Source organism: Prinia subflava, chromosome 2, assembly GCF_021018805.1.
Source record: "Prinia subflava isolate CZ2003 ecotype Zambia chromosome 2, Cam_Psub_1.2, whole genome shotgun sequence".
Classification (NCBI taxonomy): Eukaryota; Metazoa; Chordata; class Aves; order Passeriformes; family Cisticolidae; genus Prinia; species Prinia subflava.
The window spans coordinates 73,113,080-73,140,809 of record NC_086248.1 but is presented as its reverse complement, the minus strand read 5'-3'; the positions used below and the strand labels follow the sequence as shown (position 1 = coordinate 73,140,809).

At 40.6% G+C, this 27,730-nt stretch overlaps 3 protein-coding genes across 8 annotated transcripts in view; 1 reads left to right on the top strand and 2 right to left on the bottom strand.

Moving 5' to 3' along the window:
* Positions 1 to 25: 25 nt before the first annotated feature.
* On the bottom strand, positions 26 to 19,599 carry PHF10 (PHD finger protein 10). Of its 3 annotated transcripts, none has more exons than XM_063390549.1 (12): positions 19,015 to 19,599; positions 16,311 to 16,417; positions 15,638 to 15,768; positions 13,391 to 13,468; positions 11,838 to 11,971; positions 11,577 to 11,726; positions 10,316 to 10,425; positions 8,871 to 9,024; positions 6,773 to 6,928; positions 1,904 to 2,012; positions 1,437 to 1,625; positions 26 to 253 (listed from the first exon to the last, which is right to left on the bottom strand). In XM_063390549.1, exons 1-12 carry the CDS (start codon positions 19,477 to 19,479, stop codon positions 168 to 170), a joined length of 1,869 nt encoding a protein of 622 aa, XP_063246619.1. In that variant the 5' UTR covers positions 19,480 to 19,599; the 3' UTR covers positions 26 to 167. The 3 variants fall into 3 exon arrangements, with proteins under 3 accessions (XP_063246619.1, XP_063246618.1, XP_063246617.1); XM_063390548.1 differs by having other exon boundaries at positions 13,391 to 13,474; positions 19,015 to 19,596; XM_063390547.1 differs by lacking the exon at positions 6,773 to 6,928 and having other exon boundaries at positions 13,391 to 13,474; positions 19,015 to 19,590.
* ERMARD (ER membrane associated RNA degradation) overlaps positions 17,817 to 27,730 on the top strand; it is a 24,025-nt gene continuing 14,111 nt past the window's right edge. Inside the window, exons 1-2 of one of the 2 annotated variants that reach the window (XM_063390545.1) lie at positions 17,817 to 18,886; positions 27,172 to 27,340. In XM_063390545.1, coding sequence (XP_063246615.1) covers positions 18,452 to 18,886; positions 27,172 to 27,340 — 604 coding nt within the window. In that variant the 5' untranslated portion in view covers positions 17,817 to 18,451. The remainder of the gene's footprint in view (positions 18,887 to 27,171; positions 27,341 to 27,730) is intronic. The other variant, XM_063390546.1, reaches the window with a different exon arrangement.
* On the bottom strand, positions 20,209 to 26,144 carry DYNLT2 (dynein light chain Tctex-type 2). Of its 3 annotated transcripts, none has more exons than XM_063390555.1 (4): positions 25,883 to 26,144; positions 23,332 to 23,481; positions 22,346 to 22,504; positions 20,209 to 21,051 (listed from the first exon to the last, which is right to left on the bottom strand). In XM_063390555.1, exons 1-4 carry the CDS (start codon positions 25,916 to 25,918, stop codon positions 20,941 to 20,943), a joined length of 456 nt encoding a protein of 151 aa, XP_063246625.1. In that variant the 5' UTR covers positions 25,919 to 26,144; the 3' UTR covers positions 20,209 to 20,940. The 3 variants fall into 3 exon arrangements, with proteins under 3 accessions (XP_063246625.1, XP_063246627.1, XP_063246626.1); XM_063390557.1 differs by having other exon boundaries at positions 25,771 to 25,908; XM_063390556.1 differs by lacking the exon at positions 25,883 to 26,144 and adding an exon at positions 25,696 to 25,808.

Below are 27,730 nucleotides of genomic sequence, written 5' to 3'. Positions count from 1 at the left end.
CATTAGTGACTTGTACCACAGAAAATCATTATATAGACAAAGTTTATTTAGTAAAAAGGAAAAAAAAGTGGTATTGCTCCTCTTATAGAGTGGTTGATTAAATAGCACCAGAGTATCGTTTTAATTTGTGCAGTTAAGTTTTGGACAGCAAGTTTTTAGGGGTTTTTTTAGCCCTCCTTGCTGTTTTTCCCCCTTCTTCCTCCTCTTCTGGGTACAGGAGGCTCTTTCTGACAACAATCACAAATCCAGCGACCTAAGAAAAGAAAGTTATCAATTATTGGGAAACTGACTAAGTTTGTTACTCTCATCTATTTAGGCAGCCCTTCACCATTCTGTTGGGTGCTTATCTATTTGCAGTACTTTAATGCGAACAACCAATGCTTTTGAAATTGAGCATCTTTTCTATAAAGCAGCATACATAATTCACGCTCCTGTGCAGCCTCATTTTCTGTAACTACTGGCTACACCAATCTTCATGGACCTCAGCAAGTGCCAGCGCTGCCAAGGAGGTGGTTATTAGGTAAGAGCTTTACAAAAGATGCTCGAGTTTGCTGGTCATGTTTTCATGTGAATGACTACAGTTTGAGGTCGTGAAGGTAGCCAGAGCAGAAATAAGTGGCAGTTGGGGAAGCATTGAACTGTTTATATTACAACAGCTGCAATCAAAGGCTGCTTTGGTAATTTTGTAGTTTTGTAGACATGTAATCTACCAGTGCTTCCCAAAATGGGGCAGTACAGTGTGGTTTAAGTACTGTCCAGGGAATACTGTCACTGCCACTGAATACATATTCATGAACTTACCATGGACTTAAAATTACATGCAAAGCAACAGTACCACCTGTTATTTTCTTTCTACTGCCCTGAGCTGGCCACATGGTATGAGTGACTGGGCAATTTAAAGCTACTGGCTTGCCTGCCTACCGTGGAGGTACTTCTGTTGCAGTTTTGATATTTGAGAATAAAAAAGGGAAAGGGTTTTGAAAAGATGACATGAAAAGATATTTACAATTATTAAATTGAGACAATTATTTCATTTAGAAGCTAAAACAGCACAAATAATGTGAAAGCTATACTCCAGCAATATGCAGCAATACAGTTTCTTTCACAGGTTTCTTCAATGAAAAGAGGTAATTCTCAGTATTCTATGGATATGGAAAATAAATAGTTCTGTGTGAGCCTGTTTGGATTATGCTGTAAAAGCCAGTTAGATTTCCTACATCGGAACTGCCAGGTTTAACTGTGCACAACCAAATATACAGAAATAAAGCTTAGTAAAAAATCTGGGTCCTATAGTGTGAATGCTTTCCTACAGTGTTTCTTACCCTTCACACTTGTTTTAAACTATTCTTTCAAAAGCAGTGCATGTATTAATTCTGAGAGTGGGCCCAGGACTCAAGAGGAAGTGGGAAGGGAACAAGTAACTCTTACTTCATTACCTGAAGGGATAGCATCAAGCCCCACACAAAAAGTGTGATAACCACGGTCACATACGTCACAGAACATCATTTCTTCTTCATGGTGAGGCTGCCCACATATAATGCACGTTTTACACTCCATACATTGCCAAGGGTAAGTCTTAATCATAGCAACAAGCTCCGGGGTCATATCAAGGCAAGAAGGGTGGCCTAGATTAAAACCAGTATTATTACTTTTATGCCTGAAATGAAATTTAAAATTAGTTAGACTGTTTGCTTTTAACGAACACGAAGCTTAGCTCACCTCCTGGTGAGATCCCACAGTGCACTGAGTGTGCAAGCACAGAGAACACAAAAGAGAGACGGCGTCATAACAAAGCACAGAAAAGGCAACCGAACTCTTGCTACACATGGAGTACACTAAATATGTCCACAAACAGATCTGTCAGATTCCCTTAGGAATCCATTTAGTGTATGTAGATACTCACCACTGTTGTCACACTGGGAGCAATGTATAAGAGCTTCAGGTTTTCCTTTCTTGTTGGACTCCTTACCCTTCAGACAAATTCCACATATAGCATTTGGAATGACCTTTGGCTGGAAGGGTAGAAGAGGGCTATAAATTCATTCCAGAAGAATTTACAGATTCAACAGGAAATGTCATCTATCTCCTTAACTATTAAAATTAATAAACTATCTGTCAGGATGTGTGAACCCTGGAACATGTGACAATCACTGACAAGCAGCAGCACTGAAAAAAATTGTAGATTTAACTACATAAAATTTTGCATTTGTTATTGAGCTATATGTAAATCCAATTGGATCAAAAGCACATACTTGCCTCTTCCAATTAATTCATCAGCTAACATTCTCCTCCTGGTAAACTAAATGTGACATAGGGTGAAAAATTTCATGAAGATTATTCCAATATAGAACACTACTTTATGAACTTCTGTGTGGATTTCATGTTTATGAAGGAAATTATATATAAGGTTTTTACTTTCATTACATTTGTCCCTACATATGGAAAATTAATTACAAAAGCAGTAAATTTGATTTTTTCTATCTTCAGTTTCAAATTAGCTTGTTAGTTATGCTGTAGAGGGCTGTATTTCTTTTACCATTCCTTCTTGCATCTAGTCATAATCATGTAAGAAACAAGAGCTTTGCATTTGACTGGAGATTTACATTTATAATTTTTCTAAATGATCATCTGGAGTGTGTCTGGGTCCATAAGATCCATTTAAAGGGTAAGAGAAATAGCAGGCTGTTACAATGTGGAACATCTGCCTATGTATTCTGTGTGCCGACTTCACAGATCCACCAGCAGTTTCATCCTGATGAGGCCTGAGGAAGAAGGCATTCCAAATTTCAGATACATGGCAGTAGTTACCTTGTTGAACTTTGAATGCTGAATAATGAAGTTAGTGAGAAATGTAGGCTACAATTAATGTAGTACTCACTGATGTTAAACTGACTAGTGCCAGTTTTAAAAAACAACGTTGCTGAAGACCCAGCTAGCAGAGGGAGCTGAAGGCTTCCTAACAGCTTGCCAGTAAGCAAGAATCCCAGTCAACTACCAACCACACATGGGGAGAAGAATGAGGTTTAATTTTAAAACATTTAAAAAGTGAAAACACAAATAAATAAATAAATAAAATTACAAATATCTTTTCCAATACAATTTATCTTTAAGTGTATTCATTTCCTCAGCCAGTTTTTGATAGTACTTAGCATGGTAATTAGTATTTTGACTAATTTTCAAAATATCAGGATGCATTGCTTCAAGTTTTCTGGTTTTCAATGTGCTTTTTATGTCAAATCAAGGCTGCAGCCTGCTTCAAATTGTTCGGTCTAAGGAGTTTTATTCAAGAAAGCAAAACACCACACCATATTTATAGGTAACTTCCTTCAAAAGATGACAGAGGCATTCATAGACACTTTTTTTGCTTATTTATTTTAAAAAAGCAAAGTCAACCTGTTTGATACATAAATATAATAAAACAGTAAAAGAAATCTAACACACAAACATCTCTACAAAATAAATATAATGGAAGCAAAACCACACATTAACTCTTTTACTGTTAACTATACTACGTGTCCTACATGTATACCTTTATACCCTGCTCCTCCCAACAAAAGTGGCACATGCTTAAACCTTGTCAGTGTGGCAGCATTTACCCTTCCATTGTTTAGACTATTTTTTTATTGTATTGTAATCTAAGAAACCAAGCCTTTCTAGCATAGCAAGCACACTTTTCTAATCAGACTTCTGGCTTGTTACAGATTTGTATTTTACTGCCTTCAACATACAACATCACACTCCCCAGTAATCCAGCCAAAGTGAGCTGCTTTTTGGACACATCCAAGTGTTACAGGTGTGTGCAGTTCACATTCTGATACATAGAACTCTCAAGGTAAACATTGCTATAAGATGCATTTATTAACAATGCTTGCACCTAGTCTTAAACCTGTATTCATTAGAAACCGTGCATACTAACGGGGGGGGGCGGGGTTAGAATCACAGCCTGTTAAGAATGAAGTTCCAACAGTATGGAAGTATTTCTACAAAACGATAAAAAAAAGGTTAAAAAAAACCCAAGACTATTCACATTTTAATCCAGTTCCATTCTACCACCATAAATGGCTTTTAGAAATACTATTAAAATGTCTGTCAATTCCAAATTGGAAGTCACAATATCCCATCTCATTAGGAGTAAATTTTGCTTTCTACATCCCCATCTCATTGGGATAAGATAGGAGAGAAAAGGAATGCAGGGTCAGAATGATGACTGTGTTGTGTAGGTTTTCACTTCCATGCTGCTGTGCTGCAGCTCTCAAAGTAAGCTTTCCAACTACACCATTTTTATAACATCCTATTCTGAATGCAAAGCGTTACATTTTCATATACAGTGACCCAAAACAGAAATGTTGCAAAATAAAGATACTCAATACATTTCAGTTTTATGTGCAAAAAAATCTCCTGTACTTTTAACAGTACCCTGTGTGTGCAATTGTAGCAGTCAGTCCTGCAGCAACAGACTCACTACTTGTAACATGACAAAATGTAAAACACATGCTAATCGTTCTTTGTTAAAGAACTGACAATAAAAAAGACTCCATATAAAATACAGTATTTCTTTTACTTGAAAATAATGCAGTGGAAATGTATGGAATCCTGTAATACTCATAACATGACTATAACTATACATATATATGCTGATACCATAGCAATTATCCTTCAATTTTAACTACATGTAACCAAAAGATTAGTGTCCTACAAAAATAGTCCAATATTAGAGAACAATATAGAAGAAAAGGGAAAACATTTTGAATCAGTTAAGCCTTCGGCTCAAAGTGCCTTAATATGTAGGCACATACGGTAGATATATTGTTATCTGGTGTTTTTATAGACTCACAAACAAGAATCATTCTGTCTTGCCAGTTAAAACAGCTCATGTAATTTGGCTTATTACAAGATTTCAAATGTTCCCACAAACAAGAAAGCTAATCCTTTCACCCTCCTAACATATCATCACCACCCCTGACTTAACAACAGCTGGATGGTTGATGCAGGCAGGGTACGCTGACATTACAAAGATGTGGCACTGTAAGCTTATAGTAAGACCTTGTTACTGACAGAATCAGTGATTTTGAACCATTAAGTAACTGCAATGGGAATCCACTTTCAAAATGCAATGCTGTATACTACTACTGCTCCTCTACAATTTTAAGTTCAAAACTATGCTGAAAAGTTCTTCTCCACCAGTTTTCTCCCTATGCATTCATAAGGCCATTAAACAGATTGAACTGATCAAACACTTGGGTATCTCGCAGCTAAGTGAAGCTTCTGTAAACCAGTGGCACACAATCTCTAATGTCAAGTTAAACAAAGCTGAAGCAAAATTTCAGCCCTCATCTTTGGATTTCATGTTCATGGGAATACTGAAATGCATTCTATGTCTACAACTTCTTGCAAAGTTACATATAAAAAATATATATATGTGTGGTAACCACAGTCTAAATCTACACAGTTCACGCATTTCTTAGTAAGTTCCTGAAAACAGAAAATGCAACTAGAGCTTGCTGTTTGTTATGAATTTGTACAGATACTGTATGTAGAGGAAATTTATCAAAGCTGTCCAATTCTTGCTGGAAATTAGCTTCTTATTGTAAGTTATAGTTTATTTACTATTAACTTGGTAAACACAGACAGTAAATATTTATAAACATAAAATGCAAGCCATCAACAGCTCACTTTTGCTGAGACAGATTCTCAGCATTTGCAAACTTGTCACTGACAAAAGTGTTCCTTATTCCACTACTGTCAATAAGCATTCCTGACTGGTAAACACTCAACCATATCTTAACTTAGTGTTTTCCCTCTTTATGGGTCTATTCCTGCTCCCATAAAAGTCAATGGAAAATTCTCATTCCAGTCAGTGGAACAGGACTAGACAAAATCACAAAAGCAATAAACTTGATTTTTTTCTATCTTCAGTTTTAAATTATCTGGTCAGCTATGCTGTACAAGGCTGTATTTCTTTATTTCTAATGCACACATTATGTGCTTTAAATGTGTTAGTATGCAGAATAAATAATGCAAGTCAATTCCCATTTCTTCTGAGAAGTATTGTTATCATAATTCTTGAAATTATTATACAGGAATACTGAAGATTAGGGTCTTAGGTTCGGCAATCACTGCTTGATAGCTGAAATGTCTTAACATCCTCACCAAGTTTCTAGTTTAGATAAAAGCATATTGCCCACAAACATTACTACATAGTATGAACTACATAAAAAGCTATTTTCCAAATACTGTTACAGGGGTTACATAGTGTTGCCTATACAGCTTTTAGCCTTCCATCCCATACATTGTAACATCGCAGGACAAAAGGCTGTACTTCAAATGAATGTCATAACAATATGTTCAGCCATACAGCTGCACTTTACAGGACTGACCTCTTGGTATGCTGCCATACAAAATAGAAAAAAAAAAGTAACAGATAGCGAATGCTAGCTTCAAACTGGCACATACTTCTGACTGCTATGTTAAAGCAGACAGAAAGATGTTGAGTTCCAACGATAAATCCACAAGGGATTTTTCTAGCATTACTGCCTATGAATCTAAGAAGTCAACCCAATAGGAGGCCACTGTACAGCTAGTACAGCTGGGGTAAAGAAAAGCTCCACACAAAATATAAGCAAAAAGGAAATAAGGAAGCAAACAGATGGAGCACACAACAGGAGAACAGCTAGTGAAGTACAGCAAGCAGAAGTTCCACATTATTGGAAAAACCAAATACTTCAGGAAGAAGCTGGTGAGTAAAATTCAGTCAGGGGCTTTTTTCTTCTACCTTGTACCCAGGAACTGATTTGGGTAATACAGAACGTTTGGAACCATCTTTTCTTGGAGTAGCACTTTTGTCTCTTGTTTTTTGTCTTCCCTGAAAAGAATCCTCCTGGTTGTCTGTGGCGCAATCACCTTCAGATACATTGCCAGACGAATTGTCCTATAATAAAAATACCATAGCTATATATTTTTTTTTTGGATAGACAGACAAGTCTTTCCTATGCCCCTTAGAGTCAACTGAAGTAAGAGAAGGATATGTCATTCCTTCTGTAAAAGCATGGGGTTTATGACAATCTAGAAGACCTTTGTTCACAATATTCATTATCTGGTTTTTTCTGGTTTAAGAGACTGGCATCAACAACAGCAGTCATGTTTTTGCAGTTGGTCTTGGTACCATTGTGGGGGGCACAACAGTGTAATTCTCTGAAGCATTTTCAGTAGAAGTCAGCAAGAAATCAGCTAAATGCAAGATGCTGTTTACAACATAAAGGGCCAGCAAAAAATTAGAAGTGCCCTTGTCATGCATTTAAAGCGTACAAGGACTGCCTTGAATTAAACATGTGAAGGTTTTTTCTGCCACCCTCACCTATTGTTTTCACCAGGAGCAATCTAAATATTTAATTTGGACTGCAGCAGAGGAATAGCCATCAACGGCAAAACATGCTTCCAGTATTTCTATACAGAACAAAACAACAGAATTTATTTTGCAGTTAAAGCTTTTTTTTCTTTTTTTGAGGAATGAGGAAGCAAGAAAGAGGGGAAGAGGTTCAAAGAGGGTAAGAAATCAATGTAGGCATAATTAAGAGCAGCAGCACAAGACTTTTCTCAGGAAAGTGTTAATAAAGGCTTCCAAAAAGCTACAGAAGGAAGCAGTGTGATTACTCACATTCACTACAATAAAACCCAAGAGGCCAAATAACAATGGTGCCCTATAGTAAAAAACACAATAGTAATCAGCCTGTGCCCCAGGTCCTAAAATCAAAACAGACAAAACAGACACAGAGCGAATGTGGAGTGGAGTGTAACACAAAAGCAGATCGAACTACGTGGCAACAAGAAATGGGATGCTTCACCATTATTTTAGGGGAAGAGTTATTGTTTCGGTCAGATCCACTAAGACACTACAGAAAAGAAAACTGCTACCAACTCCAACAATGGAGCAGGGGGCGTTGTGAAAAAGGAAAAGTTATAAAGCATATTGTAGGACTCACCAGGGAGATCTGACAAACAGTAGGTAGCCCAAATCTGACAATGTCCCATCCCTTTGTTTTTTCTGAACTATATGCCCCCCCTCAGTAACTTACTAGCTATGAACCTCTGCTTCCATAGCCAAAATCACTTCACAGAAACCTGATTATCAATCTTCCACACTTCTCTACACTTTTCAAATTCAGGGATATTTTTCCTTCTGCATTGTCACAAACAAAAAAATTCAGATTTTTTTGTACTCAGCTAATCTGAATCTCAGCTAGCTTCTGAGCATTTAATACTATCAAGGTACATATGTGAAAGCTTCCCTTAAGTTTATTTTGCATTTGCATAACTGGAGAGAACATAAATATCTTTTAAAAGTTTCATTGTAAAGAAAAAACACAGTGCTTTTTACCTTATTTTAAATTGGAACGAAGTAACTTTCTATACTGAGTACTTGCTGCTTCCACATCACAAAAAACTAAACAACGAGGTTATCAACACCTTTGCTTTGAGGACAGATTCTGTGGGACTTCAAACAGCAAAATATACTCTGACCTGAACTACAGTATTCATTCTCCTCAGAAATGCCAGCAACTTCCCCTTGGGAAAAAGGGCATAATGAAGAGCTGTACTGGGAAGTTTCTTCAAAATTTCTTTAAACAAAACAAACCAAACAAAATTTAAAAAAAGAAAGAGAAGGCCTGAAATGTCAAATATTTGTTCAATTTACTCTGAAAATGGACCAAAACAGAAAGCAATGGAGAGCAATGCTATGAAATAAACAGAAGTACTGAAAAGAGTCTTCCCTTCATTTTGCAAATGTTGAAAGATTCTAAGAAACTAATTAAACTAACAAAAGTGAAGGGAAAGGTTTTTTTTTATTCAAGAATACTTTCAATTTGTCTCACCGAATTGCCTTTGGTTTTCCTTTTTTCATCACCTCGCCCTTCCTCTGCATCATCTGAATCTCCATCACTGTCCAGTGTAAGCAGCTCCGGATCCAAAGGCGGTTCATAAAGAGCCGTGTTTAATGGCAAGTAACGAAGTTCATCTGGAGAGTATCTGAAGTTACAGACATAAAATTCATTCATTAAGTCACACAGTACACAAGGGACTTCAATAAAAAAAGTGTCTCCTTATTTTCAGGAAGGAACATAAAAACATGTCGTTCTGAAAACAAAGGAAACATACTGGTTTCTCCTTCCAAATGTAATACCATGTATAGTATTTGTCTCCTTTGCAGAGCAGATATTCACAGGACACAGGTGTATTTGCAAAGTTTTAACCAACCTATGTCACTATGCCCAACAGACCATACACTTTGTTTATAAATGTACAGTGCCCTGTAACATGTGTACAGTTCTAACCCAGGGCACACAAGCATGTCCAAAGCAAAGCCAAGAATACAGCTATACAGCTGATTATTGAGAACAAAAAAATGCATATGAAAATGTAATTCTAGAGGAATGTAAAGGTGTAATTGCTTATAGCCAGATACAGCTCAACATGCATAATCTACCCTTTTTCTTTTTAACCTAAAGACTAAGAAAAAAGGGAAAGTTCTCTTACTGCTGAGGAGAAGCACTGTAAGGAACAGGATACTATTTTGCTTCATATTATGAAAATTTGTGTCCTTCACTGAGATGGAAAAGCAGTTTCACTAGCAGCTTACAAGTGCAAAATAAACCTAACATGAAGTAATTTTAATTCAACTGATTTAATAAAATTTAAGTCCTTCAGGAATGTCCTGTAACATGCAAATTTGGGTGGGCTGTATGAACACACACTGGAAGGAGCAAGCCACATGCAGACCAAGAGCTTCTCTACAGAAAACCAAGCACATACAACATGAATACTGTCTCTATTGTACAATACTAAGACTTCAGCAATATCTTCAAATCTGCATGGATTTGTTCAATGGCAGCATGCTGCTAGCAAAATCTTAAATTTATATCAACAGTTAAGTAACACATTCCTCATGAAATGCAAAAGTCAGGCTTGTAATTTCTTTTTCTCTTACTTATAAATCCAACATCAAACTTAACCCAGAAGACCAAATTTTTTTAAGTTCCTAAAAATTCAAAATAGAACAGCAAGGCTGTCACACAGAAGACACATGTTCACAAGCCAGCATTACAACACTTTACAAAACATTACAATGGATTAATATTGCAGTCAGTACTGTTTTGTTGACACAAGCTGTCACACTATGCATCTTTGAAGACTATTAAGAGTCTCAAACTAAAATTAATTTAAAACCTTACAGCAAAGACACTGAAAGTTCTACACCTGCTAGATGTAGACAAAAGAGATCAGTGCAACAGAATTGGCAGTTTGAATGCTTTTAAAATACCTTTTGTAGTATTCCTGGAACTGGCCGGGTATGAGAGCCACTGGATAAGGGCTAACCTTTGTTCTTTCTGTAGGCAAGACTTTGTATTTTCCTTGAGGCACCTGGATAATCTGCATTGTTTAATATAAAACAATGACATTTTTGTTTCACATAGAAACAGTTGAGCCTTCCTCACAAAATACTCCTCCAAGTATTTTTTAACTTGCCAGTTTTACTGAATTGGAACAGCTACCTGAGTTCCCCCATGAGAAATTCAATTCATTGAAATGCTAAGAGAGTCCACCCACAAAACAATATAATGGATTAAAATCTAATTCCTAAGTATCTAGTGAACTGAGCAAAGATTAGGTAAGACCCTTTAAACAGTATACTATGAAAAATAACTTTGAAATTAAAATCTAGCAATTGAACCAGTAAACATCAACATTTGTGACTGGCATCTTTAGCATGAATTATCACTACTGGTCCATATTGCTTTAGAGTAGAAAGAACATGTGCATGTGCATCTAATTCTGAAATCAGACTGTACTATTAAAAAATCCATTAATAATATAAATTTATGGAAAAGAGAAGCTTACACATTAAGCCTTCCTTCTCTTAAAAAGGAAACAGAAGCAATTATCCACTATCTTGTCTCTAAAATGGTCAATAGCAGGAAAATTAAAACTTTGCATAATTGACTGCCATGTAACAATTTGCAGAGAAAATGTTTGCTTTACTGCCTCTATAGAAGCAGAACAGTACTGCTCCAAAATGCCACATACTTTTTTTTTCTGCTCAAGCATATAGGCATGTAACACATGCAATACAAATATAATATAACATCTAACAAAAAACAAGGGCATAATACTGACAGGCACCACACTTTTAGGTATTAAATAATTTTCATTTTTACTTCAGGTATTGTCAGGCAAAATTTTGGAGGTATTCAAAAGAAGAATTATCCATTTACATGAATAAACAACACTCTTAGTTTTATGCTACTACTATCAGGATAAAGATAAGATAACAAAATAACATTGAGATTTTTAGAGCTTCCTAAGGCAGGTATTTTCAAGTTAAAAAAGTTTGCAGGTTCAATATATTTGAGATTATTATTTTCAGCAGTATTACCCATTCAACAGCAAAACTTTAAGTCTCTATATGAGTGAAAAAATAATCAACCCCCTCGAAAATAGTTAAAATGGTACCAAAATCAACTTCTCTAAAGCAAGCAAGGAGCTCCCTCCTTATAACTGGTAAGAAATTTAAATTCGCCTACATGTGTCTGTAAATCAAAATAGGCTCTTCTTTCTTCCATCCGCTCTCGGTTTAAATTGCTGTTGAATTCTGCAGCTTTCTTGGCAGCTTTTTTAATATATTCTGGAACTTTACTGGCTTCTACTTTCTGTGTGTTCTGCTGCTGCATTTGCTAGAATAAAAACAATGATATTAATTCACCTATATTTCACTATCAGTTCGAGAAGAACTTTTTCTCACACTCCCTTTGCAGGTTTGGTTCACTTTAGCGGTTATTACTTACAGAATACTCCTTGTAATGATCTGTTATTCGCTGCCGCTCTTTCTCCTGCAGTATAACAGAATACTCAGCATGTTTGGCAGGGTATTCTTTAATCATAAGATCAATTACTTCATCACTACGCAAAGCTGTTAGACCTAAAATAAATAAAAGCAATGATGATGCTATCCGGCAAAAGTAGCTGTGGGTTATTTATATCCCACAATGACCAACTCAAAGCTTTTGAGTAGCTAAAGACAACAACCTGCTGTGAACAAAGCTTTTCCTTCTCAAGCAGCAGCAAACTTGTACCATTTAGCTTTCAAGGCTGACTTTCCTTGTACTCAAGGCTCCTGCCATTACTTGCCTTTCACATTGACTCAATCACCTACTCAAACTCACTGGTGAGGCAGAGCCTTTGCTCTAGACGGGCCCTTGTGTACTGTTAGTTTCAGTCTCCAGTGCTGTGAAGTTTCACTACCCTGCAGAACCTTCACTGAAATTATGAGGTTTATATAACATCTCTATACAAATCAGGGAAGAATCATTAGGAGAGCTATTCAGAGCAGCAAACTGCACACAGACTCCTGACTCCCAATTAAAGTATTTCATGTTCAGAAGTCAGAATGCCTCAGTTTGCAGGCACAATGCAGATCACCTCCCCTCAAAGTTCCAACACAACTAACCTCCAAACATGGATAATAACATGGAATGATTTATGTCACTACCACTGATTATAACCATAATTTTAAAAACACGGGTACTTAACTCAGCACACATCTCTGTTGGATATATGAGGCAGAATGTAACATTTTACTTCTATATATAAAAATTAGATACGGTTCTCTTATGCAGACTTAAATTTAAAAAGGATAAACAGCTCGCATGTGAGAAATAAGGGTGGTATACTACAGATTATTAGCATGTAAAATGAGATTACATTTTCACAGATCCATGATACACAGAAAAAAAACCCATGGCAGCATCATTTAAACAGATAAATGTCCAAATCACAGGTATCAGAAGAGTAAGAAAAAAGTCCTTTCAATACAAGCATCAGAAATTACATCTGTCCATTTCAAGTATATCCAAGTGCCTTAATATACACTCTTCTAGTTTCTAACATAGAAGCTGAACCATTAAGATATACTGATGTTTGCTGGGCTCCAATGTAATGCAGCAAAATAAGACCAATGTACATAAAGATATCCTGTACAGATATATGCCATATATACCACCATGTACATCTGTACATAAAATGTATATATATGAGACCACACAATTATGGTAGTCTCTCTTCTCAGACAAAAAGGTTCTACAAGTTAATTTAGAATATAGAAAAACCCCTCTAAGTAATTAGAATAGATCCAAAATATATTGCTAATAATAAATCTGTAATACTGAAACATTATGGCAAATTTACTACTAATAGTATAACAATAATAGCTAACAATAAACCAGTTTTAATTTCAGAATTATGAGAGGGATGCAATTCTTCTTTACCAAATTGAACCCCATTTTTCAGAGTGCCATACTTTTTATACTGTAATAAGGAGTCTAACAATTTGTCTTCTTACCTAGTGTGCATTGAGTCTCTGTGATAACGTTTAGTTCTCTGAGGTAGAGTTTCTCCTTGTGAGATAAATCTCGTCTTTCTAAATCTCAAAAAAAACAAAAAAAAGAAATAAAAATGTGCAGTAACTGAAACTACCCCATAAACACTGTCAAAGTATTTCAACAGTTTTGTTTCCAGGCAGCTAGAGCCTGTATTAAACTGCTATTCCAAGAAACATGACAACTTTATAAATCAATTTTAAATTTAACAAACAGTGTAGGGACATGGTAAATTTTTTTGACCTACAGCAGGACAAGACCTTGCCTGTTGTTGTGATTTACAGAAAAAGAAACCTGATGTATAAGTTCAGATGCAGAAAATTTTACCAAGCACTGAAAGTACAATATTTTTCCTTTTACCATGATTTTTAAAAATAAATTCCCCAACAAAGGAGCCAGATTTGACAATTCTGAATAACAGAGTGTCGTGGTTGGGGGGGGGAGGTGAATTTTTCCAGGGGGATGTGGGCAGTCCAATCAGTGATCAGCTTTTCTGCTAACACCTGGATTGGTCACTCGGAGGTTTGGACACGCCTCTGAGAACACAAAGAGTTAAAAGCAGGACCCCAAGGGGGTTCGGCCTCTTTTCAGATCCGGGTTTTCAGCAGAGAGACGTCTCCAGTCTCCTTCCCCCGCCTGGCCACGAGGCTGGGTGGGGGAAGGAAAACACGTGGTCGGCTCAGGTAAGCCGGAGCCCCCGGGGGGGGGGGGAAGAAGAGAGGGGACAGGACTAGAACTGAGCTGCCCCGTCCAGGATGGAGGGGTAGAAAACTGTGGAAGTGCCTGCTGTGTGTGCTCACCCCCTCCTCCCCCCCAAACTCCGGGAGAAGGTGCCTAACCACGTGGGGGTTTGCAGATCCTGGGAGTGCCTGAGCCTGCACCTTGCTGAGAAGAAACTGTTAACCCTTGCTTGGCAGAAAGAAACTTTTCTTAGACATTGATTCTCATGACTGGTGGTTTTCGGAGAGAAGGAAGCGGCCTGAGACCGAGATGATAAAGCATGATTAGAAGGAACTCGATGGAAGAATGAGAGGAGTAGCTTTTTGAGCCGGACTTCTCTTGCATAATGTCAGCCATAGACTGAACTTGAGTCTCTTTTGAACATAAACTGCATTTTTGGGTGGATGCAGCTGCCCTTGCTTTTGCTACAGTGACTGGCACTTGAAGAGTTGGAACGAGCAAAGAAGAGAGGGGGAGGGTGAGGTGGTGCCCTCTGCCCTCAGGGCAGACCTGCTCCTGGAACCCCGGCCCCTGGGTGAAAAGGAGAGAGCTTGGCATGCAGCATCCTTAAAAAGCCCTGTATGTAGTTGTAGCCTATGAGACAGCGGTGAGAGCGCTGGACATAGGAAAAAGAGAGTGTCACCTTAGCAGACTTCTCCGGGCGGTGCTATGGGTGACATAGAAACACATAAGGGGTGGACCCGTGTTTTCTGAGGAACAGTCTGTGGTGCGAGAGAGACTCTTCTCTCCCTTGCTGAATTGAAGATTAGTTTGTTTTTGAGTGGTGATTGTTTGATCTAAAACCCAGGGGTTGGTCTGTGAAGAGTGATAGGTGGGGAGGTAGAAACTGGGAGAAGAAATGTTCTAAGAAGTTTTTATTTCTGTCTCTCTGTGTGTTTAAGAGTATTTCTGTCCCTGTTCTTATGTAATTAATAAAGTTTTGGTAGGTTTTTTTGTTTTCAAGATTTAAGCCTACTCTGCTCTGTTCCTGATCACATCCCACAGGAGTTGTTAGAGAAAAAAACATATATTCATGGGTGCACTAACATCTAGCCAGTGCCAACCCATGACACAGAGGCTCAAGAACCTCCACAAACGTATTTTTTAATATTTTTCCACAATGTAGGAATGTTGCTGCAATTCAGGAAACAGAACAGAGATACAGTTATACAGTAAGAAATCATCAACAAATCACTGAAAATAAAGTTGACATACATTTTCAAACTGATGGAACTTGCTGATCTAACCTCCAACTCAGACTTGTTTGCAAACTTTCAGTGGCAATCCCACCAAGTCTTATATTACTTGGAAAACCAGTGGATACATTATATTTCCAGTAACGAAAGTATAAAGTACAAGTATAATCCAGATCTGCTTTTCCTAGGTCTTTTTTTTTTTTCAGTTAACTCATCCTATAACCAAAGAAGCACAGACTACATCCAAACTGTTCAAGGACACAAGCTTTCAGAAAAAAAAATAAAAATAAATACCTGGATATTTTCTTTTAAAGGAAGTCACACCCAAATATTCACTGACTTGCTCCTGAAGCATATAGTATTCTCCTGTTTCATCGGGTGGCCATTTGTATTCTATCAGATTTTCAGCAGGAAAATAACTATATCTAAACATAAGAACAATGTTACAACAAATCACAACAATCCTTAAGAATACTACTTACATCCCTAGAAATTAAGTAATTCCTATTTATATGTCAATGAACAGTAACTACAAAGTTCGACAAGCACTTTAAAACATTGCATCCTGTTAACCTGTTTCAAAAGTCACTTTGTTACACCCAATCTCACAAATATTTCTCTAAATCACCATTTACCAACATGCTAAGGGCCAGAATCTGAAGTATTCCGATCTGCCGTATCCATCATAATGGAGAGGACATCAGGAAAAGCAAGTACTACAGAGTCGAAATTCATTCCAGTATGTAATATTTTAAAAACATATAAACTGTTTTTGTGGCACTCTAAAATAAAATGCCTTAAAATATGTTGGGAGCAATAGACTTCTAACTATTTACAGGACATCACCTCAATTCGGAAAGATATATGAAGAATACACAAGTAATGAAAGAAGAGCTAATACTTAAGCATGCTGAACAATAAAGTCAGTCTTGCAATAAAAAATGTGAATTGTAAAAACCAGTATTACCCAAGGTCTTGACTGGAAGTTTCACAGCTCCGAGAACTGTCCCCTGAGCCCATACGCCGTCTTTTGGATGGCTGGCTGCCATCATTGGAATTTTCTTCTGTGTCATCCTGAAATGAAAATTAATATTTAAAAAAATTAGACTACTCCAAAGATAATGTAAAACACAAAAAAATATTGCAAGGCAATCCACAATTTAAATATACTTGAACTGCTAAGTCATTCTATGACAGTCTTAACAAACAACTCATGGGACAGTCTACGTAACAAATTATTCTTTGTTGTAAACTACCTGCATGACACGTGGTAGCCCAGGAGAATTGGGTGGCTTCTCACCTGTGGCATAGGTAGAGTTCTGAATAGACAGAGCTGTAGCTCTTATCGCCAAGTTCATAATTCCTGATGTAAACTACCCCTGGCACTTGATCAGACCAGTACCCCAAACCAAAAGCAAGAGCAAAACAAAAATCCCAACTCCTTGCTCAGAGCTGATACTTACAAAATCAGGGAAAATATTATTGAAAGCAACATAGAAGTTTATAGCTACACAGTTAAAATAAAGGAAACATTATACTGTTTACAAAAAATATCATTGCAAGCAAATAGCCAAGACTTGTATCTTGAGATGAAAATATACACGTAGGAAAAACCCCAATTTGGTATTACAAAAGAGTAGAGAACAAAGCTATTACAAGGGAACATTGGGACAGGTACCACTATTCAGATTTCATGTGATCAATATAAGAAAAGGAAATAAAGATTAAAGAGGAAAAAAAAAGACCAAAGCAAAACAAAGAGTTCTGTCAAATCTAGAAGATAGTGACTCATGCGGCAGATGTTGCATTTTTTCACTGCTCTGTTGTCCCATAATGCTACACAACTCCTACCTGCATCAGCAACAACCTCAAGCATTTAGTGACCAGCCCTGTCTGATCATAACTGAGATACAGAAAGCAGAAATCTTTAAGTGAACTGCTGACCATAACCAGTAGTTGAGTCAAGAACAAAACAGTTCTTTAAGGAATTGAATCTCTAAAGTGGAGCAGTGTGAAAGAATCAATTTCCTAACTTCTGTGAAAAGTTTAAGCAAGAGGAATTAACCTGTCAGAAATAAATGGATCAAGCCCAACTATACTTACTTATTTAATAATGACAACAATCACTACTAGGTCTGCTTTGCTAATGTCTTTCATTCTAGTATGTTTTACTTAACATATGACTTGAAATACCAATTTAAAAATACTCCAGCAAACAAGAATACATTACTTTTATTATGCAACATTTCACAATGTTACAATCAAGACAGGCCATAGGTAAAAAGCATTTGTCTCCTGGATTTCTGGCTTACTTCCTCTTTTCTGCAATTTTATACAAGTATTTTTCTTCCTCTTTAAGGAGCAAGAACATCTTTCACACAGTAATAAAAATTGAAAAGCAAAATTTAATGAAACTGTGTTTACTTAGTGCAGCCATCCTTCAAAAAAGCAGTATGCAGCATCTCCACTCACATTACGAGTAATGTCCTTCTTAGTATTGCTGAGAATACCCTGTATGAACTCAGACGAACCAAGCAGCAGCCCCCAATCAAAACAACACTGCACAGTATTTTGTGACACAACTGTCTCATCATTAATTCATTTCTACTTCCCACAAGAATATTAATGCACATCAAGTCTTTTTAAGTGCTAGAGAAAACCCCCAACAGGGCCAAAGCAACCCTCTGGTACACCGAAACTTCCGAGACTCCAAAACGACTTTAAAAGAGATATCTCAACCTGACAGTTTGGTGGAACTGGCTGATCGCAGCTTCTCCTTTCGCTTTGTAATTTTTCATTTATTAAACCTGAGTTTAATAAATGTAAACCTGTTACAAAGCATGAGTATCCAAAACACAGAGAGATCAGTGCTCTCCATTTCCATATTTGCTTATTTGCTTAAAATTTCACGAAATTCAATCACACAAGTTCCGTTTGTTGCAGATGACAGTATATGAAGTGATACGAAGTGAAAATATTTGCAATCTAAAGGCACAACGCTGCTTCACCACCTTCACTGTTAAAAAAAATAAAAAGCATAGTTCTGTAGCTCTCTTTACACGAAAAGTGAAACACTATCCAAAAAAGTCCCTTTCTCCCTGAAAAAGCATGTTTCTGTGTAAAAGCTTATTAGTCCTTACGAAACATGGTGACGTTACAAACTTCTGGTATGTCTATCACTGTAAGATCGCCGTACCGCTCCTTTATGAAGCGATCGCGAAGCCTCAACTACCCGGGACGCGTTCTAAGAGCGAGTACCGATCCGCGCCGCGAGTCTCCGGCGCCACAAGTGCCCGCCGTGCCCGGGATGCGCGGGAGCAGCCGCCAGCGCCAACGCGGAACTGCCCGCGGCCAGACCCAAACTTTCCCGGCTGCGGCGCTGCCGCGGTGAGGACTCAGCTGCCGCGCCGCCCCCGGGAAGACGCCGAGAGACTTTTGGGAAGGAGAACGGCCCCGAACACCCAACCCCAGACCCGCGCTCGAAGTTCTGCCCCGGGCGCGGGAGGCCGCCCGCCGCCGCCCGGCTCTCCCGGCGGGCGTGAGGTGAGCCCGGGGCGGGCGGGTCGGGCGGGAGGCGCGGGTCGGGGCGCCCAGGAGCGGGGGCCGCGCGAGGCCTCCCGCCGAGGCGGCTGTCGCGCCGCAGCTCCGCGGCCGCCGCCACCCGCTCTCACCTTGAGGGACTGCGCGCCGGGCGTGGCCGGGTCGCTGTCGCAGAGGCGCGGGGACAGCACGGCCGCCATGGCCGCCGCCGGCTGGGCCAACAGGAGCGAGGCCGCCGCCGCCGCGCGACCGGGCCTCGCGCCGCGCCCGCCGGCCCCGCCCCCCCGCGCCCTGCGGGGAGCGGCAGCGGCCCCTACCGGCCAGCGCGCGCACGGGCGCGGCGGCTCCTGCTCCGCCCCCCTCCGGGCAGCCCGCGGCGACCCCGGCCCGCGCCGCCGGACCGGCACCCGCACCGACCCGGCGCCGCCGCGCGGGACCAGCGCGGGGGAGCCGCCGTCGCCGGGGCCGCCGCCGCTGCCGCGCCCCTCTCCTCCTCCTGCCGCCGCCGCTCGGGCGGCCGCGCGGCCCGGCCGCGAGCGCGGAGCCGAGCCGCCGCGGTAGCGCTTGGGCAGCAGCGCGGGGCGGAGGGGCAGCATCCCCTCGGCGGGGTGGTCAGCGCCGAGCGCGGGAGCAGGCGCCCGGCAGGGCCGGACTGCTGCGCTCCGCCGGCAGGCTCCCGTCTCCGGGAACGTCAGCCGGGGACGAGCTACGTTTGTGAACCATCAGCCCCCGCAGGAGGGGGGTTCGGGGGGCGGGGGGCGCACTCGGAGGAGCCGCCACGAGCGCGCTCGCCCCTGCGACGGAGGGAGGGCGCGTGCGGCCGCTCCCCGCCGCTGCGCGGTCGCGCCGAGCCGGCTGCGCGCCGCCTCCCGGTGCCGGTGCCGGTCCCGCCGGTACGGGCGGGCGGAGCCGAGGCGCAGCCCTCCCTACCCGCCACGAGAACGACCCTCGTCCCGGGAACCGGGGCGGCGCGCGCGCCCGCCGCACGCCGCCGGCCCCGGGGGCGCGCACGGCCCCGCGCCGGCGAACAAAGCGCACGGCCGCGCCCCAGCCCCGGCGCCGCCCCCGGCCGGGCGCTCCCCCCGCCTGGCGTGGGCGCCCACCCGCGGCCCGGGCTGCTCATCGCCCCTCGAGGTTTGCCGGGCCGCGGCTCCAAACGCGCTCGGATCCCAGCTGGGCACGGGCGCGTTGGGACTCTCCGCCGCCCCGTCCGCGTTTGTTTGCAGCTCTCAACAATAAAACGGACACGGCAAAGGCACCAGCGCTCGATTTCCACGCACGGGAGATCCAAAAGCTGATGTCTACACACTTCACAGATCTGCCGGAGTCTCGTTTTAAAAAATACAATCACTGCTGCCCTTGCCAGTTACAGACTAATTCTCAATAGCCTCCCGATTGACCCCATCATCCTCCTGCCACTGCCACCACAAGCCCCTAGACCAACCCTAACTCGCTCAATTCAATATTTGTCCACCAACCAGTTCCTAAGCCATACTTAACCATAGGTTAAGACCTAGGTAATCTATTAACTGAACTTCCGTTTCATTCAAGGCAAACGGCTGAAAATTTGCACAGGTTCCTAGGACAGCAAAACAGTTTCCCTCTCAGCCAACTGTTCAGGCAGACCAGCATTTTATCATAGATACCAACAATGAAAATGAAAACTGAACACTGCTTTTTCTTACAAAAAACATGCTTTTAATAAAACTGATACCTGCAACTGCATATAAGCATTGGTTAACAGTCCCAGGCATCCAAGAGACAAGCAATATTCAAAATTTTGCAATGTTTGGCCTTACACCAGCTGCTCCCACTTCCACAGCAGAGCATTACAACAGATGAAGCCCATATGCACTCAACCATAAACATTTCCAAGGCAGTTTTTTGGGGTTTGTTTTGTTTTGTTTTTAAACAGAGCAAAATTATCTCAACTGCATGTCAGTTTGAATGTGCCAACAGCAATAGGACAAAAATGAATACCAAAATAATAATGTTTTGAAAATTTTCAAATATACCACGTATTGTGCTGCACAAATGCAGATGTGACTTTCAGAGTTTTAGTCGTAATAACAAGCCATTACCAAAGCCAGTGCAATAAATGTATCAGTTTCACATTTAGCTGAAACCCAGGTGTCTCTTTGAGCATCCCAGAGGCATCTGCTGGCAACCTAAAAAGATAAAAAGGTACAAATGAACCTATATAAAGCAGTTTTATTATTTATTTTTAAAGAACACTCAGCATTATCTAAATGCTAATGTAATCATATTAGGAGAGTTACAACTATTAACAACAATGCAAAAGTTGAATAAAATTAACAATTCCTATTCAAGGATAAATATATGTTCTTGCTTCACTGTAAAGCTCCCACCCATATAGATCCAAAAATCCCAACACCAAACCCCCAATTTTCTCTTGTGTTCACTTGTTAGAATTTAACAAACTGTAAGAGCATCCCTTCAAAAGCAGTAGAATGCCTATGTGAATAGACATATGCAACCAAGAAGTCACATCCCCCACTCCTCCACTTCCAGTTTACTCCAGCCTACTTGTAACCATTTATTGATAACATTGTTTTCAAAGCTAAACTGTGTGAATTGATGGCTGGAATAAACATATTCCTTGGGAGAAAAAAGTTAACTTGGACTACTTCACTAATCTGTTTGTACCTACAGCTCCTCAGTCAGAGCACCCCTTAAGGGAGCATACTGTGAGACAGCACCAGAAAAGCAAGCATGCAACTCACAAACTGGATTTGGTTCTGAAGCTGAACGCTTGAAACGTTTTTTTCACCTAACTCACTAAACACAGGTTGGTTTCAATCAGATTTTAAGAACTGATGATGAACACTCCAAAGTAGAGGTGTTCTTTGACACTCTACTAGACAGATAAAAGTGTTCTGAATGCCAGTGGGAGCTAGGAATACTAAATTTATATACCAACGCAGAAAAATCTAAAATCCTTCTATTTTAGGTTCAGAGTTCAGATGACTGGTGTTAATTTTAAGTCCCAGCAACACGTCTAGTGGCAGCTGCATTTACCATCCCTTTCCTTGCCACCCTTCTGTTCCATGTCACCCCATACTACAACTGCACAGCATTTTACACTGCCTGTGAGAACCCAAACGGAGATCCAAGTACACTGGACAAAGAAAAAATTCACTGAACTCATGCAATTGTACTGGCACAGCACACAGCAGAAACAAGTGGGTGACAGGGAAGTGCAGTAGGGGCTGTTTACCACTTACTGAACACGGGAAGACAACAGCCTTCAGAGAGTTTGGCGGGATCACGGCAGCACCTTGAATTTTCACCTGGGATACTACTACCCATAAAGAACATAAAAGCTTCAGGACCACCTCAAACAAGTAAAGCTGCTGAATGTGAAATACCTAGTAGATAACACACAGTTCTAAAAATTGTTTTTAATTTTCAAAAGGTGTAACAAATAGTATGTCTGCTTACAATCATTGCCTGATTTGCCTTTTCCACAATTAGCACTGATACCACATATTTATAACGATCATAGTCCAATTCCTTCACAGCCTTTAATATTTCTTCTGAGATTGAAGCACACAAGAAGGGACCAGAAGCTCCATCATATGTGGCTTCTTGTAGTTTACTCTATCAAAAACAATTTTGAAAGATCTTAGTTTTCATCCTGTTGCAAAAAACACTCTTTACAGTCATTTTCATTACAAGAACATGAGAAGAACTAGTGAGTTGAATAGTCAGTACAGACAATGGTTTCAAACAGCAAAGGATGCACTACATTTATTCTGAAATGTTTTAAATGGTTTCTAATGGTTTTTAAAGGTGACACATATGCCCAGCCAATCTCCATTTAACAACCAGAAGTGTATTCTTCTCCAGTATTTGGGCTTAGTTCACTGGAAAACAGTGCTACAAATATCTCTTACAAATATCCAAGATATGTCTTCCAGACTGCAGAATTAAAAAGATCTGGTTATAACTATTCAAAATACCACTAGCAGCTTTGGATTATCTCAACAGATTGTTCTCTTTCATTTTTGCCTAATTTGTGTATAAAGCAGTCTGACTGTCAAGGATACCAAGTAATTTTATGCAGGTCCTGTGATATTAGCAGAATTAATAGAAATCCACAAATTTGATGACATGATCTTTCACTAGCTGGATATTTTGTGGATTATGGTACTTTATGGAACTGTGCTGTAGCTCAATTTGATTTTATAAAATGTGAGAGTTTATGAAGCTTCAGTTCCACCTAAATAGCACATGTTCAGCAGTGACCTTGCAGAGGTCCTTCTGCACTTTGCAAAATGGAGTACACATTACGCTCATGTGCCAAAACTCAAAAGACTGCAGAGATTTATGCATGTTAAAGTTTATGTAATATTCACCGTTCTGTAAATACTTCTGCAAGACAAGCTGCTTTTGCATTGAGATAATTAATTTAGGTAATACTATACCGTTAGTATTGCTTGAGCTTTGTCTCTTAGTAAACCATCCTGAACTTTAGTACGTGGCTCCAGTCTGTATGTGTTATGGCATTCTGACTTTGCCTTTCCTTCGGTTGGAGCCATGTCTGAAGTATCCTGAGATGTCCTTTTTCCTTTTGACTGTACAAAATAATAAAAAATATCGACATCACCTGCCAATATTTTAGAATTTAATGACTCTAAATAATACTTTATGGTGTACAGTTAAGAGAAAAAAAATCCCCACCAATTAGTCTAGGAATATATTACTAAAAACCACTGAAAGCCAGAAGCTGGTTATCATTTTCTGTCTGTTTTAACACTACTGTTTTGCCTGAAAAAAGAGAAGTGGTTGACTTCCACTCAATTTTAAATTCTTTTCCAGCAAAATCCAACTGAACTTTGCATTTAAACTTGTCAATCAGATACAGCATATTAGCACCCTGAATCCACTCCCTTTTCCAAAAAATACACAGATATTAGCATACCCATCCAAGAATGTTAGCCACAAGTTCAAGCTTTTCCTTCAAACAGCCTACCCAAAATCCAGACTTGGTTCATTTGCTACTTCATTTTACTTGTCCTTATTCCTTGTTACTAAAATTTATTGAAAATTTAATTTGGCGATTAAAAAAAAAAGGAAAAAGTAAGCTCCAGTGTGCAAAGCTTCGTGATTTTGCTTGGAACGTAAAATCAGATCTCTGAAGATTGTGTTTTCTCCCCATCCAGCTGTGTACTCTATCTCTTCAACACACATAACAAAACTTGTCCCTCTGTGAATGCAAGAAGCAAGTTGCAAAAGTCACCTCCTGTCCACAACAGTGGCTAAAAATAGAACTGTGAAATCGTAACAAAGACAGAGATAGAAAGCACAAGGAACCAAATGAGATCATAACAAATGCCACAGGCAATCGTCTTCCATACCAGCTACTTCCTAACAAACCACTTCCAAGTTTCACTGACTCTTCGGTCTCGGCTCCACTTCCTGACTACTGCTAGAACTTAACATGAGAGAAAATCATCAGTTCCTTTCCAGGAGAGCAGAAAAGAACTCAAAAGTGAAATAAAGTCACAATGCAAGGCTTATGCTAAGAAGTACAGATGGATGGATTATATTATGGATAATATAAAAGTCTAATGATGCGCTACTCAGGAGCTCACAAATCTTTCCATCTGAGAAGTTTTAAGAATCGAGGAAAAATGCAGTTTCTTCTCTATGAAATCACTTGCACATTAGTTCTGTCAACAACTGTGGGCATTACCTAAAAGTGTCCTCTAGTTCCTTGAAAGCAGTGATGTTGGCAGCCTTAGTGCAAATTGCCTGCTGGTGTTTGTTGAACTCTGAATAGCACTTACTCTAATAACACAAGGACCAAACACATTTGCACTTAGCCTGTGGACACTCATTATCTAGTAACTGCAAACTCAGATCTCAAAAGATTACAGCCCTGATATGCTCATCACATGTCACCTAACAGAAGAAAAACCACCTTAAGTCTTGCAGCTGAGGTCTTCAAATCACCATGCCCATCCATGTGAATAGCAATGAACTTGTGAAAAAGGGTGCAGTCCAAACCCTGATTCTTTGTTGACATGGTTCAGCTTGATCTACACTACCTTCAACCTCTTTCTTTAATGATGGAAGAAAATTCATGTCTATAGCACACAACTTCTAACAATGGTGATAGTTAAAAGTTCACCTGCTATTATTAGTGACAGGAGTTTTCATAATCACTTGCAAGAAGTCATTGCATTGACTAATGAGGCAACCAAGAACTTTGATTTCTCCACAGACGTGGCTAGTAAATAAACCTACTTCTGTATATCACTGTATAAAATACACAGTAAAATCCCAAGGTTTAGCACAATGTTGTAATTACGTTTCTGTAAAATATTTGCACTCTCTGTGAAAAAAACTCAAAAGTTGAAAATGACTGCATTTGAGCACTTGACCAAAAAACGCCTGTTCTTAGGCTCCTCAACTCTAGTACATTGGCTGAACTTTGGATATAAGGAAGGCGGTATGCTGAGAGAAAAAGAAGCTTTTGCTATTTAAATGAAATTCTGTTTGTTAGTAAGTCCATTTTAACAACCAATAGGTTTTAGTTGTTAAACAGGAAAGAGGTCCCATTTATTCCTTCAAAGGAGGGCACAGCTTCTAGTTTAGAGCAGCACAGAGTTGGAGAGACTGCCCCACCAAGGGAGGACCACCCTTTTCTCTGCCACCACAGCAGCCGCAGGGCACGAGCGAACATGGCACCTGACCCGGCAGAAAGAGCACGACCTATCCCCCACCGGGCGCTCACCAAGAGGGAACAGCATTCCTGATACCAGTTTTCACAAGGTCACACTCACCTTTAAGCCCGCGTTCTCCACGTCCCATCCCTCCCTCCCAGCCGAAGCGCTTCAGGCCCGGACCGGCACGCCCACCTCACTCGGGCATCGCGCCCCCCGCGTCTGGACCGCTGCCCTCGCCCCCAGGGTGCCCCAAGCCCCCGCCAGCTCAGCCCCCGGAGCCGCCCTGGCCCTGGCGGCCGCTCACTGTGTCTTTATCCTGGCGCTTTTTCCCTCCCTCCATGGCCGCGGTCCCGCGGGCGGCGTGCGGCGGCCCGGCCCTGCCCGCGAGCCTGCCGTGCCGCGTCCGTGCGGCCCCGGGGGCGCGGGGCCGGGGCTGCGGGGCCGGGGCTGCGGCCTGCGGGCGGCGGGGACTTGACGGGACAGCCCTGCCCAGCCCTGCCCAGCCCTGCCCCGCTTCTGCCGCTGCCGGCCCGGGGCTCGGGGACCTGCTGTCCCTGCAAAGGCCAGCGCCCTGCCCCGTGCCCGGCCCGTTTTACATAAATAATAAAGCGTGGCAGGCTTCGCTCTGGCCTTCTGTCCCTGACAATGAAACAGCGAACGGGAAGGGGAAGAAACACAAATTAACATGGACTGAATTATATGCCTTAGGAATGTGGTACATTTTTAAATTTCCTTTTTTAAATAGCAGGTAGGTACTCCAGACGGCAGCTAATAGCGGTTTCCGATGGGAGCTGTTACCCTTGCTCAGTGCTGATAGCTAAATAAATATTTCCTCTCTCCTTGAAGCCATGAATTCAGAAATTACATATGTGAGGGTCAATTCTGCCACCTAATTAGAGAGGAAAAATTGTTTTAATTTAATGGCATATTTTCATTATTATTAGTTGCGCACTTTATTATCAAACAATTTTGTGTCTGTCTGATCAATGAAGAAGTATGACCTTTTTTTAACTAAATCAGAAGCATTTTCATGGGCAGTTTTATATGTGCAATTTTTTTAAATTTAAATGTATGCTTCTGAGTCAGTCCATTTTTCTGTTTAGACTAATGTGGAAATAGCATGAATGCTTAAGTTGCACTAACATTGCTACAGAGTTCACGTGTTCTTCCCCTCCCTCCCTCCGAAGATCTTGCTGGTTGTAAGGACTGATGCTCTTGGTTTATTTGAAGCAGCATCAGTTTCTCTGCGAGCTCAGAGATTAGGCAGAGCATTTATATAAAGGCTGAGATATTTTGCTTCAGTCTGTCTTGCCTTGGTTTCAGGAGATCTAACCATTCTGAAATACACCCTCCTGACCTTGCAAAAACAGAGCAATGCTTTCCTGCCATTTTACAAAGGTGGTTCTGGTTGAGTTCCTTTCCTCACGTGCATGGATGAAACCTGCATTGCAAACCCAAACAGCTTGTTTACAGATGCCGTATTACTGTCTGTGTAGCTGTGCTTATGGGTATGTTTTAATGGGTTTTTTTTCGTTCTTGTGTACTTTTTTGATACAAGGATTCTTTCTCTGTCTGTGTGTGTGTTTGTTCCAGATGGCGTTGCCAGACTCTGTCACTACTTGCCTTTCTCAACCCGTGCATTATGCCATTTGCAAACTTGGATTTGAGAAGACAGACACTTATGATATTAGTAATATTTTATCTGGAAACGGGGAAGTATATTGGCAAGCTATTACAGAGCACATGAGTTACCTTGAATCAGGTCGGTGTTTACCTGCTGTAGTGGCATTGCATTTAAGACCGATGCAGAATTTCGGTACAATTCATAGCAATCCCAGCTGAGCTGTGATTTGTTACAGCACAGCATTAGCTCTGCTGCAGATTAGAGTATGTAAAGTTCTTATCTACAAAGGGCTTTAGATTTTTCATCTGCAATTGGTATTTGGCTTTTGCTGACTCCTCAGGTTCGTGTAATCTGTGCTACCTAAGTAGCTCCTACTTTGCCTTCATGTTCGTTCCCAGCTTAATGTGCCTTTAACGTAAGGGGTTCACCTCTGCTTCTCTCCAACCCCATAATTGCTTTTTTCTGTGTTCTTTATATTCCTTTTGCAGTAAATTTAAAAGCCTGGGACCATCAATATTGCTACTGTCG